The 12,644-nt window shown below is 33.5% G+C and overlaps 1 protein-coding gene across 53 annotated transcripts in view; it reads left to right on the top strand.

Moving 5' to 3' along the window:
- mical3b (microtubule associated monooxygenase, calponin and LIM domain containing 3b) overlaps positions 1–12,644 on the top strand; it is a 44,066-nt gene that overhangs the window by 5,644 nt on the left and 25,778 nt on the right. For 30 of the 53 annotated variants that reach the window (XM_087247327.2, XM_087247319.2, XM_087247303.2 and 27 more), the window contains 11 exon segments: positions 3,502–3,853; positions 4,439–4,646; positions 5,860–5,973; positions 6,050–6,151; positions 7,173–7,328; positions 9,145–9,245; positions 9,331–9,588; positions 11,337–11,452; positions 11,548–11,674; positions 12,276–12,360; positions 12,464–12,611. In XM_087247327.2, coding sequence (XP_087103453.2) covers positions 3,593–3,853; positions 4,439–4,646; positions 5,860–5,973; positions 6,050–6,151; positions 7,173–7,328; positions 9,145–9,245; positions 9,331–9,588; positions 11,337–11,452; positions 11,548–11,674; positions 12,276–12,360; positions 12,464–12,611 — 1,676 coding nt within the window. In that variant the 5' untranslated portion in view covers positions 3,502–3,592. 53 annotated transcript variants of the gene reach the window in all.

The raw sequence follows: 12,644 nt of genomic DNA, 5'->3' as shown, positions 1-12,644 counted from the left end.
TTGTATTTTTGCCATAAATTGCCCAGCCGTAGTTTGTCTAATTTCTATTTTTTTTTCCTTAAATTTTCTCAAAATTCTCGCCGTTGCACACTCCACCTGCCTCTACCTCAGCTCTACTCTGATCGCTGGCAGACTGAGAGTGTCTTTGAACTACTCACAACTTGCACATGTGCAGTGTCAGAAGGAGCGGTCCACTATTTATGGGGGCCTCTGATTTTGAAAAGTAATAATGTTAATATCCTAATGGTTTTAGACAGATTTGACAACATATGAGTTGTAAAAGAGCTGATTAATGTTGGCTTCTTGGCATTGGTTGTGGCCCCCTAATTCCCAGGGGCCCTAAGCAGCTGCTTACCTCACTTATTGGTCAAGTCCACCCCTGGTTTTAGATATAATTTATGAGAGGAAACTTGAAATGTGAGAAAAACATTTCATTAAGAAAACTGTCGGTAGCACTTATGTTATATATACATATGGATATGGTGTTTGCTACAAGATATACAGGCATATACAAAAAGTAACTGATTTGTAACTTTTATATCACATTTCTGACTTTTATTCACAAATCAGAAGATATATTAGTAGTCTGGTTGAAAAAAAGTCAGAATTTTGAGGCAAAATCTCCAAAGTGAGAGAAATAAACAGGTTTTAGATATAAGTCGTGAGGCAAAATTGTCCGAACTGTTGTTTATAAACTTGGAAGTGTGAGAAAACCTTACATTAAAAAATTGATGGTAACACTTTGTTTTAAGGTGTGTGTTTACTATAGTAATTGCAAATAATTATGCATAATTGCATGCAACTAACCCTAAACCTAACCTGCATTCAAACACATGTAATTAATAAATATTTAAATTAATAGTTACACAGTAACAAGAACATCTTAAAATAAGGTTTAGGTTAAGTTTTTTCAAAAATAATTTGAAAGCATTTCTTTTTAACCCTTTTCAATGCTCAATAGCAAATTCATCTTACAGTACTTGCCTGTTACTAAATTCTTAGTAATAAATTCTATATTCCAGTTCTGTTATAACATAGTAATAACGTAGATCAGTGTTTTACTGGAAAGGATTATTCTCTCAATTGAATATGTGCATTGAAATTTGGCACCTAAAAGTCACGAGAATACTTGATTTTTAGAATCACTGACATCAGACCTGATGTGAAATATTTTATGTGGTGTATTAACAGTCACATTAAAGTACAAAATCTACATTTTTTATTTGTTTTACGTAATATAACAAATTTTTTTCTGATTATGTGTTTACTAGATTGAGGACGGGATCAAACTGTCAGATAAAAATATTATCGTAAACATACATTTAGGTGTGTTTAAAAAAAAAAAAATTGCTTTAGGAGATCATGTATAGTGTGGTATATCAGTATAATGAACACAGTTTCAAAACCTTTTTATGTTGCATTCAGTAGCAATCAGTATTGTAGATGATTTGCTTTTGGACAAAGTAGAAAGATTGGATTGACGGTTGCCTTGCTTCACCCATAATCCCCCTCTTTCTCCCAGTGGGTTGCATTCGCGAGGGTTAACGCCAGACTGACTGAATAGGTCTCTATTGTTCACACGCTATATCTGTGTGTGTCTGTTTTTGCACAATATAAGATGTACAATTGATTATTTATCATTTTCAAGTCGTGCATAGATTACACTGTTATTAAAATAAGATAAAATAAATTAATTGCAAACGGGATGGAAAATCAGCCATACAAAGGATTTAGACATTAAAGTCACACTTCAATATTCTGCTTAGCATTGCATATAATCACGAGATGTCAAATCAGCTGTTCTCTGCAAGCTCATGTAATGAGTCATTTTGGGTGCTTATTAGAGGTCAAAACGATTCATCCTGACTGAATTGCACGTCTGAATAATAGCACTGAATCAATTGAATCGCTGCAGTTGCTGTAATCTTTTATAATGAATGTAATGAAGTGCTTTACTGCTGTCTGTCATTGCTTGATGACTCTAAGCATTTTAATTCCGCAGCCAGTCAAACTGATGCATAAAGTAATTTAGTTTATCTGTTATTGGCTACTGTACTAATGGTACATTTAGGGTGAGTTTTTTTTACTAATAATTCATTTTCTTTGCTCATAATATGTTATAAATACACCAGAGTAACATGTTTTGAATGAATATCAGTGCACTTTTAGATCATTATAATCACATTTTCATGTTGATTTCTGCAGCATCTTTTTATTCGTGTTCGATACTGATATATAAGTTTGTATGAACTTTATTTGCATTACTTTTTTATACAACAATAGAGTCTGAAGCAAATCTTTTGAACTGTACAATGTTGTGAATGTGATATGTAAAGTCACTTGTATTATATAAAATAACGCAATATGACATGTACAGTGCTCAGCATATATGAGTCCCCCTCACCCCCACCACCCCCCACACACAAATCTCGCATTTAAATAAATATACAAAATATTTACAATATTATATTTGTGCATATACATTTTTTTAGTCATTACTGGAGCTTGTCTAACAAAATATCCAATAATGGTTCAAAAATTAGAAGGCCAAATATATATGTTAGGAAAAAATATTTTTTTTAAATAGCAAAAATCAAGAGAAACAAAAAATATATTCAGTTTAGTTGAAATGTTGTAGTTTGTAATGTTTTTCAGAATATTTTTCAGTGTTATCTTTCTATTTCTAAAGATGTTCGGTGACTAAAATATTTTTTTAAGAAATATATTTGTTTAATAAATCTGTTTTGTTTAAATGCACCAATATATATTACCCATATTCACTGAGAAATGGATAACAATATTCGTTTTCAAAATGGGGTGTACTCAGTTATGCTGAGCAATGTACCTGTTAAGTGTATACATATATGGTAAACACACATACTGTACTTGAAAGATTTGTTAAATTAAATGCCACTGATTTTACTTCAATTTCATATTTACTTGAAATATTATAATTGAAATATTTTTAAAAAGTCATCAGCTAATTATTCTCCCTAATTATACATGTATTCCATTCTATTTATTATTATTTATTGTGATTATACACTATAAAGCTAAAAAACTTAAATAGAGTCAAGTGGGTTAAAAACTGAGTGACTTGGGTTAAAAGTTGAGTAAGTTTTTTTTTTTTTTTTACAGTGTAAAATCACTGGGATTGCACCAGTCTGAAACTAATCATATTCAAAATTCTATTGAAATTATATTTTAGGTTCAAATGATATGAAGTGATGTTATTATAAATTATTTCATTATTATTTCATTATAAATATTTACTTGACAATAAAATGCCTCTTATAAAAATACCTCTTATATAACCAAGAACTGAACAACCAATGAGAGACGTTTTTGATATGCAGATAAAGAGAGACAAAATAATGTGGCAGAAGTTTTGCTGACACATCTACTTCACAGCCTGTACATGCAAACTACTTTCCTCTGTTATAGATAAACACAATTGTCTGCTCCCCATTCAGTGTTTATCTCTTCTTCTTCACCCAGCAGACACCAGAAATGATTCCTCCTCCTCAGACGTTCTGCGTGTGGAGTGTTTTGGAGGTGAGCTGACTCCTGTGTGGGTTATCAGGGAGCAGCGATGTGGGACGGTCAGTCTGAGATGTGTCAGGCGCACGTCCTGTTCGACTCCTTCGTTCAGGCCGCCACATGCAAGGAGACCCTCCGAGCCTTTCAGGATCTGTGTGAAGAGTTAAATCTGAATCCCGGCGGTCAACCGCAGTTCTACCACACCCTGAGGAGCCGACTGCACTACTGGAAGGCCAAAGCACTGTGGGCCAAACTGGACAAAAGAGCCTGCCAGAAAGAATACATGAGAGGCCACGCGTGCACCAGCACCACGGTACAAAATATTTGAGCACTCTTAAAGGAATAGTTCACCCAAAAATGAACATTAACTAACTTGTATCAAACCTTTAAGTGTTTCTTTCCTCTGTTGAACAGGAAAGAAGATATTTAGAAAAATGTTGGAAACTTTAAGCCATTGATTTCCATAACATTATAGTCATAGCCGAATAATTGATAAGTGATTAGCATTTGGAAACAGGCCTGTTTCCACTTTCCCATGTAAATAATGCAAGTGTAAAACCCCAGTGGACGACAGGCCAATCAGAACAGAACCTCCAGATCCAAACTTAGACTGATATGTTGTTAAGATACTCAAGATCATTAATATGCAAGCCCCATGCTGCGTTTAAAGATTACAACAATAAATTCCTCCCTTATTTTTAAGTATATCAAAGTTTGTATTAAACTTACTATGCATGTGGGACTCTTATTTTGAAAACAGGAGACACAGTTTGTTTTCTATGCCTTACTAAGCAACGACTTCAGCTCATCAGAATGCAAAATGTGGGATATAGGCACTGATATATCTCTTTAATGGATTAAACTATGGCTGATGTTCAGGTGTTTGTTGTATGTTCAGTGTCTGATCATAGGTGCAGGTCCGTGTGGGCTGAGGACGGCTATAGAGCTGGGATTTCTGGGCGCCAGGGTAGTTCTGGTGGAAAAGCGGGATGCTTTCTCTAGGAACAATGTCCTGCATCTCTGGCCCTTCACCATCCAGGACCTACGGGGTCTGGGGGCCAAAAAGTTTTACGGGAAATTCTGTGCTGGTGCTATAGACCATATCAGTGAGTCAACGTGAGATTAAACTTCATTTGTTTTTTCTTACTCTTCTAATAAGCTTTCAAAATGTTGTTATACACCATGTAGATCAATTAAAGGCACACAAATATGTTTTTTAGAATTTTTAATCGTCCTCTAAAACAGTTCACATAATTGATGACATTATAAGGGACTAAGCCGAAGGAAAATGAATGAATGAATGATCTACGCCACTTAGGTCTGAAATTAATTAAATAGAAATTATATTTATATTTTATATTTATATTTATATATATATTATATTTATAATTTCTCAGTGGATCGATTAAAGTCCAAACCTATCCTCTTTATTCTGTTTTACCTACAAACATCATAATTTAAGAGTAAAATGGGATCTAAAACTTTAACTGGAGCATTTGTGTTGGAGCCATAGATCATATACTGTAAGTCAGGCACTGTTTTCATCCGTACAACGTTTCATCCAAGCAACTCATGCCATTAGCCAGCTGTTTATTTTAGCTATTTATTTATTCTGTCACCTATAAATCTACCAGCAAATGTTAAATTAAAATAGTTAAATAGTTTTTCTGTGGCCTATTATTAAAATCCCATTTTTACAGTTATTGGATTTGATTGGTTTGATGTTTAAAATAGTGTGAAATATAACTAGTTTTCCCTGCGTTTAATTGCACGTGCCACATTACATATTTAAATCTCTTTAAATATTTAATACATTAATTGATTGATAATAAATTTATGATTTATATTTATGAATAAATTAAATACACCTTTGTCATAAAATCTTGTGATGCCTATAAATTCTTGTTGCAGTTAATATTTTAGTTTTATTTCACTTTTTGCGAAATAGTCTACACTATTAATATCTGCCATCTAATAGCCATCACATATATTTATTATCTTAAAGGTATCACCCCGATTTACATTTTTATAGTTTGTCTGAAAAAATCTGAGGAGTTTTTGAGGCAATAAGCAAAACTTAGTCGGAAAGAAAGTGGGGTTGCTAACCGGAAGTCCCTTGAATGAATTGTTTTGTTGGATTCTAAAACTAATATGTGATCATTTTTATCAATTGTTGGCACTGGTTGTAATTTATTTGACTGAATTCTCACTATTACCCAATATTTTATTCTGTTTTAATCCATAAACATTAGATTACAAAAGCAAAATGGTTTTGAAGGTCATTTTTAAAGTCATTTAAACCCATATATTTATGTGCAGGTATTCGTCAGTTGCAGTTGATGCTTTTAAAGGTGGCCTTGTTATTGGGTGTCGAAGTTCATGTGAACGTGGAGTTCAAACATCTACTGGAACCTCCAGAGAACCAGGAGAAACGTACGAATTTATTCCAGTAAAGCTTGACATGAAATTTAATGAAAATATAATTGCTTGTCATGTTTGTCCTGTTCAGGTGTTGGTTGGCGGGCAGAGGTTCAGCCCAGCTCTCATCCAGTCAGACAGCTGGAGTTTGATGTGGTTATTGGGGCAGACGGCAGAAGAAACACATTACCAGGTATCTGCAAAAACATCTCTGCCTCTGGTTTTGTAACTACAGACTATTCAGTCAGACATGCAACAAAAAGATGCTTTAGTTAGTGGATAAACTGAACTCTTACTGCTAATGATGGCAGTGCCTTCATGGCTAGTTTTCGCTTGTCTTCCTTTTTTTCTGTCTCAGATGAGACCCAAACATGTTGTGTAGATAATTTGTTCTCTAATTTAGTTTGAGTAATAGGAAATGATGTCATTGTGTGGTTATTAGTGACAAGGGCTAAAAAAAAGTCATACAGCTTTAGACTTTATATGTGCACAATCTTAGATAAACAATATAAAAAGTTCAATTACAATTTAGCATGAATTAAATCGTTCTAGGTTGCAGAATAAGATAAAATATGTGTAATTATCACTCAGATGCTGGCATTAATAAATAAAATTAAGGAATGCATTAGATAGACAACAAGGGGTTTATATACATGTATGTACATACTCATAAACATGATCACAACAAGAATTTGATGATTTATTAAAAGCCAAAAAATATCTTTAAACTTTCCCACTGTCATTCAGAGCACTAGCTTTTACTCAGTAATCTATTAAAATGACTTTCTCTTTAATACATTTAAACTAGTACAAATCAGAATAGATGTTACATTGTTACATAAAATATTTTTGTAACACTCACTGACAATGAAACATTATTGCCTCCTTATTTTGACATTTTTTTTCCACAAAAAAAATACATTTGACTTGTATTTAATATGCTTTCTATGCATGTCAAAATCACAACTCTAATTATAATTGGATGCAAACACCCAAATGGCACCTCTCACCTGATATAAACGTCTTGAGTGAAGTTTCAAGTGACTTTAGGAGAAGGAAAAAAGCATATCACATGATCCTAGTGTTTCGCCGTCATCTATAACAGACAGTTCCCTATTCTAATTTTATCCTGCTTTGGACGTCTTCACATCACTCATTTATTTTCTGTGTTTGTTAACCACTGTGTAAGGCTCTAAATCGTCTTTGTCTGGTAGGGTTTCGCAGGAAGGAGTTTCGTGGGAAACTGGCCATTGCCATCACGGCGAATTTCATCAATCGCAACACCACCGCCGAGGCTAAAGTGGAGGAGATCAGCGGCGTCGCCTTCATTTTCAACCAGAGGTTTTTCCAGGACCTCCGGCAAGCTACCGGTATTTAATTATAAACAGTAGTCATACAAAATATTTAAAAATAAAAAAAAACTCATATATTGAACTGAATTATGTTTTATGCACAGTTAAACAAACATTAAAGGGTATTTAGTATGTTTTAAAGGGATAGTTCACCCAAAAATTTAAATAAAGTGTCATTATTACTTGTTTGAGCTGCCATAGTATAAAATATTGTCTTTTGGGTCACACTTTACATTTCATTAGTTTACTGTATTTACTAACATGAACTAATTATGAATGTGCTTGTACAACATTTACTAATGCATTATTAACATCCAAATTTTTACTTGTTTACATTTAGTATTGCACAGTGAGTTAACATGAGCTAACAATGAACATATCCTGTATTTAACGTATTGTTCATTGCTTGTTCATGTTAGAAAATACATTAACTAACATTAACTAATACAACCTTATTGTAAAGTGTTACCATATTTTGTGTTTAACAGAAACAAAGAGGTTTGAAACCACTTAAGGTGAATGGTGAGTGAATGTTCATATTTGGGTGAACTATCTTTTGTATTAATCAGTTTATTTTTTAAAAGAAAATCAGTGTAGTCAGCCATCCATAAACATTCATTTAATTATTTCTAAATGAATAATGTTGGACTGGAATTTCCAACTTCGACACAAAACATTGAAAGTATCAATATCTGATACCGTTTTTGGATTTAGAGCAGGGATGGTCAGGTGTCCTGCAGATTTTAGCTCCAACCCTAATCAAACACACCCGAACAAGCTAATCAAGGTCTTACTAGGTATACTTAAAACACCCAGGCAGGTGTGTTGAGGAAAGTTGGAGCTAAACCCTGCAGGGCACCAGACCTCCAGGAACGAGATTGGTGAACCCTGCTAGAGTATACAAATAAAGTAAATAGGAAAAAAATAAGCACTGAGTGCTGATTCTATTCTGTTGAACGTGTTACTCTGTTATATAGTAAATATATCTGCACTCTTCTAAGTGATAAAATAAGAAAATAGCCTGATGGTTATTCAACTCCCTGCTGGTAAGAAGCACAAGAGTAAACCTAGAATCGATACTTGCCCAAAGTAAGATTGTATTGTTTTAAAAAAAACAGTATCTCTAATTATCAGGATATCAATATTTTAGACACCCCTATGAATGAATCAGCAGTTTTGAATGAATAGATTGAATGGTTCAATGAAAGACAGAAGCTTGCCGCCATCTACTGGTGGTTTAAATGTCATATATTTATCCATGTCAGGGCAAAAACAGACAATGTATTGTCACAAAATCTTGCTCAGCAAAATACTGTTTAGTTATTCATTCATTTTCCTTCGGTTTAGTCTCTTATTTATCAGGGGTCGCTACAGCGGAATGAACCGACAACTATTCTAGCATGTTTTTTATGCAACGGATGCCCTTCAGGCCACAACCAAGTACTGAGAAGCAACCATACACTCTCACATTCACACACACTCAACCACTTCGGCCAATTTAGATTATTCAATTCACCCATAGTGCATGTGTTTGGACTGTGGGGTAAACCAAAGGACCCGGAGGAATCGCACATGAACACGGGGAGAACATGCAAACTCCACACAGGAACGCCAGCTTGCCCAGCCAGGACTCAAGCCCAAGATCTTCCTGCTGTGATGGGAAAGGGTGCTAACAACTGAGGCACCCTGTCGCCCACTTATTTAATTATTATTATCGACAATATTGTGACAACGTTGTGAACATGAACCTTTGTTTTATTGCATATGAATGAGTTCATCATTTGCTAGCTGATATAATTGTCAACGATAATCACTCATCGTTTTCTTTGTGCAGGAATCGATCTGGAAAATATAGTATACTATAAAGACGACACTCACTATTTCGTCATGACCGCCAAAAAACAAAGTCTTCTGGAGAAAGGAGTCATCCTGCGTGTGAGTCATTATATTATCTACTGCTGCTTCCATATTGTACACCGACTGCTTTGTGAATGATTACTCTGTTAAATTTGTTTCGCAGGATTATGCTGACACTGAGATGCTGCTGTCCAGACATAATGTGGACCAGAATGCACTGCTCTCGTATGCACGTGAAGCGGCTGATTTCTCCACCAATCATCAGCTTCCAGCGCTGGATTTTGCCATCAATCACTATGGGCAGTCAGATGTGGCCATGTTTGACTTTACCTGTATGTACGCCTCGGAAAACGCAGCGATGGTACGTCAGCGTATGGGACATCCACTGCTCGTTGCTCTGGTGGGCGACAGTTTGCTGGAGGTAAAAGAGCAGGAATGGAAAATAGCTAAATATAATTATATATATATATATATATATATATATATATATATATATATATATATATATATATATATATATATATATATATATATATATGTATATGTATATATATATATATATATATATATATATATATATATATATATATATATATATATATATATATTGGTGCTGTCAATCGATTAAAAAAAATTTAACTAATTAATCGCACTTCTAAAAAAAATTAATCGCGATTAATCGCATTTAAAAGACTGAAACTTGTAATTTTGGCTATTCGAGTGTAAAATTTATGTAAACGCAAGACAAATACTGTTTAAATTCAAAATATAAATCATTATTAGATTTTTTGTTTACTTGTAACGCAGATTTCTTCATGTAAACAACATACCCACAATAAACCATCAAGATCCTGGCTTGACAGCCATATTTATTACAGAAATAAAAACACAGGCATGTTAATGCCATTTGAATTTCAAAACAATCAATGCCAATAAAGAAAACATTGATTTCCATATTGGATTCTAAGTCGACTTTAAAAAAATGCCAAAATACAGGCATTGCAGATATGGAAAATTATAATAATAATAATAATAAAGTGTTAAAAATCTGTGCATGCCCTTGGATAGGTTTACCAACTCCCATTCTATAAAAGCACAAAAGACATATGTAGGAAATAACGAGAGTTGACATATTAAAAAAACTACTTTTTTTTTATTTATTATTGAAATAAAATTATAATCCACACTGGAAATGTGGATATATATAAATAAGTGTTAAAATGTTAAGTGTTAAAGGGTTATAAATTTTATTAAAATAAAATTATAATCCACACTTGAAATGTGGATATATATATATAAATAATATATAGCTATATATATATATAGCTTATTTATGTCTAATTATTATTTTATTCATGTTATTTTATTTTTGTGGTGCCTCAATCTTTTGTGTAATTTAAAACATTTTATTTATATTTTAGTGTTGTTTTAGTGTATTTACATTAAATAATTTATAATTGGGATTTTGCTATCAATATATTTTTCATTAAAACAGTTAATATAACAACAGATAGTTGTTATATTAATAAAATCGTAATATATTATCAATCAAGATGCAAAGTTAATTGGTGTTATATTAGTTATTAACCATTATCAGTATTTTGGATTTGCTTAAATCAGTAGTACCATTAAGTAGACTTTTTTGCACAGTATGTATATTAATATGTAAGTCATTTTAATTTGAGGTCATTTTAACACTTTCATTAGTTGTTTTTTAAGCATGTCTCTACGGTTGCTTTAACTATGATTTTAAGATAATTTTATTACATTTATTTCAGTTTATTAGAATTGTTTTGAATGAAAATAATGCATGTTTCCTTTGGGAGACAACTGAAAGAAAGGTAGTTAATAAAGACTTATATGAAATATAGGTAACATTGTATAAAGCAGGGGTGTTTAAGCTTGGTCTAGGAGGACCGGTGCCCTGCAAAGTTTAGCTCCAACTTGCTTTAACATACCTGCATGAAAGTTTCTAGTATACATAGAAAGAGCTTGATTAGCTGGTTCAGGTGTGTTTAATTGTGGTTGGAACTAAAATATGCAGGACACCGGCCCTTCTGGATTGAGTTTGGACACCCCTGGTATAAAGTATATATGAAATATAGATATAGATAAAGTTGTACAAATGTAGATTTAATTGTATATACACCTTTTATTTATTTTATACAGCCGTTCTGGCCAATGGGAACAGGGATAGCTCGGGGATTCCTGGCAGCGATGGACACAGCGTGGATGGTGCGCAGCTGGGGTCAGGGCAACACTCCTCTGGAGGTTCTGGCTGAGAGGTCAGCACTAAATCAAGGCAGACTTATTAACTTTAATGCTCCATCATCTTAATTGTGTCCTAATATCCTGCTCCGTCTGTTTCCCTCTTCCTCAGAGAGAGTGTGTATAGGTTGCTTCCTCAGACAACTCCAGAAAATGTCAGTAAAAACTACAGCCAGTTCAGTGTGGATCCTGCTAGTCGCTATCCCAACATTAATATGCAGCTCATCAACGCCGCTCAGGTTAGAAAACTCAATGTCCTAATTCAATCGTATAGGTAGTTCTATAATTGGAGATCCATTTTGCAGTTTAAAGCTGTTCATGGGGGTATAGTATAGTAACAGAAATGACATATGATTTATGGAAAGAAAGTTATTTTTGCTAAATGTATTGTGTAGAATTAGGAAATTAGGAAACTAGAATTAGAAAAAATATATCATTTTTATAAATAAAATAAATTAAATATTACCAAATGAAAAGTAAAGAATATTTAGGTACATTTTTGATTCAAATGTATCATTTTTATATTACATTTTACATATTTAATATATATATAAATATATATATATTACACATTATTTATTAAATATGGATATTTTTATTCATTCGATTAAGTGAAATTTTTAACCCAACTGTTGGGTTTGTCTATATTTGACCCAGCGTTGAGTTAAGGCAACTCAGCATTTTTTAAGAGCAGAAAATGTTGTATTGCTCGGGCCTGTAACATCTTGTAATCCAGTGACAAATTGCTAAAATACTTTTAAATAAAACCACTTGAAAAAAGCTGAAGTTATATAGCAGTTATAAAATTACTCATATATAGAGATGATCATGTATGTACAGGTGCGTCACCTCATAGACACAGGTGAGGGTCCAGTTTTGGGTCTCGATGCTGTTAGTTCTCCACACCCAAGACTTACGCGACAAGGTATGTGTGATTTTGTGTATACATCATCTCTTAATTATGCAGTATTTATACTGGTGAATCTGTCATGTTGTCTGTCCTTGTGAGCATCTGTGTCTGTGTACAGAGTCAATGGCTCGGTACAGTAAACTGCTGAGCTGGTGTCAGGAACACACTCATGGTTACAGGAAAGTGTGTGTGACGGACTTCACCTCTTCCTGGAGGAGCGGACTGGCCCTGTGTGCTCTCATTCACACCTTCAGGCCTGACCTCATGTGAGTCGATATTTATATCAATATTTTTGGTGT

This window comes from Danio rerio, chromosome 4, assembly GCF_052040795.2.
Source record: "Danio rerio strain M-AB ecotype USA chromosome 4, GRCz13ab, whole genome shotgun sequence".
Taxonomy (NCBI): Eukaryota; Metazoa; Chordata; class Actinopteri; order Cypriniformes; family Danionidae; genus Danio; species Danio rerio.
Note: the sequence above shows the minus strand (reverse complement) of the source record. Positions and strands in the feature narration are given on the sequence as shown.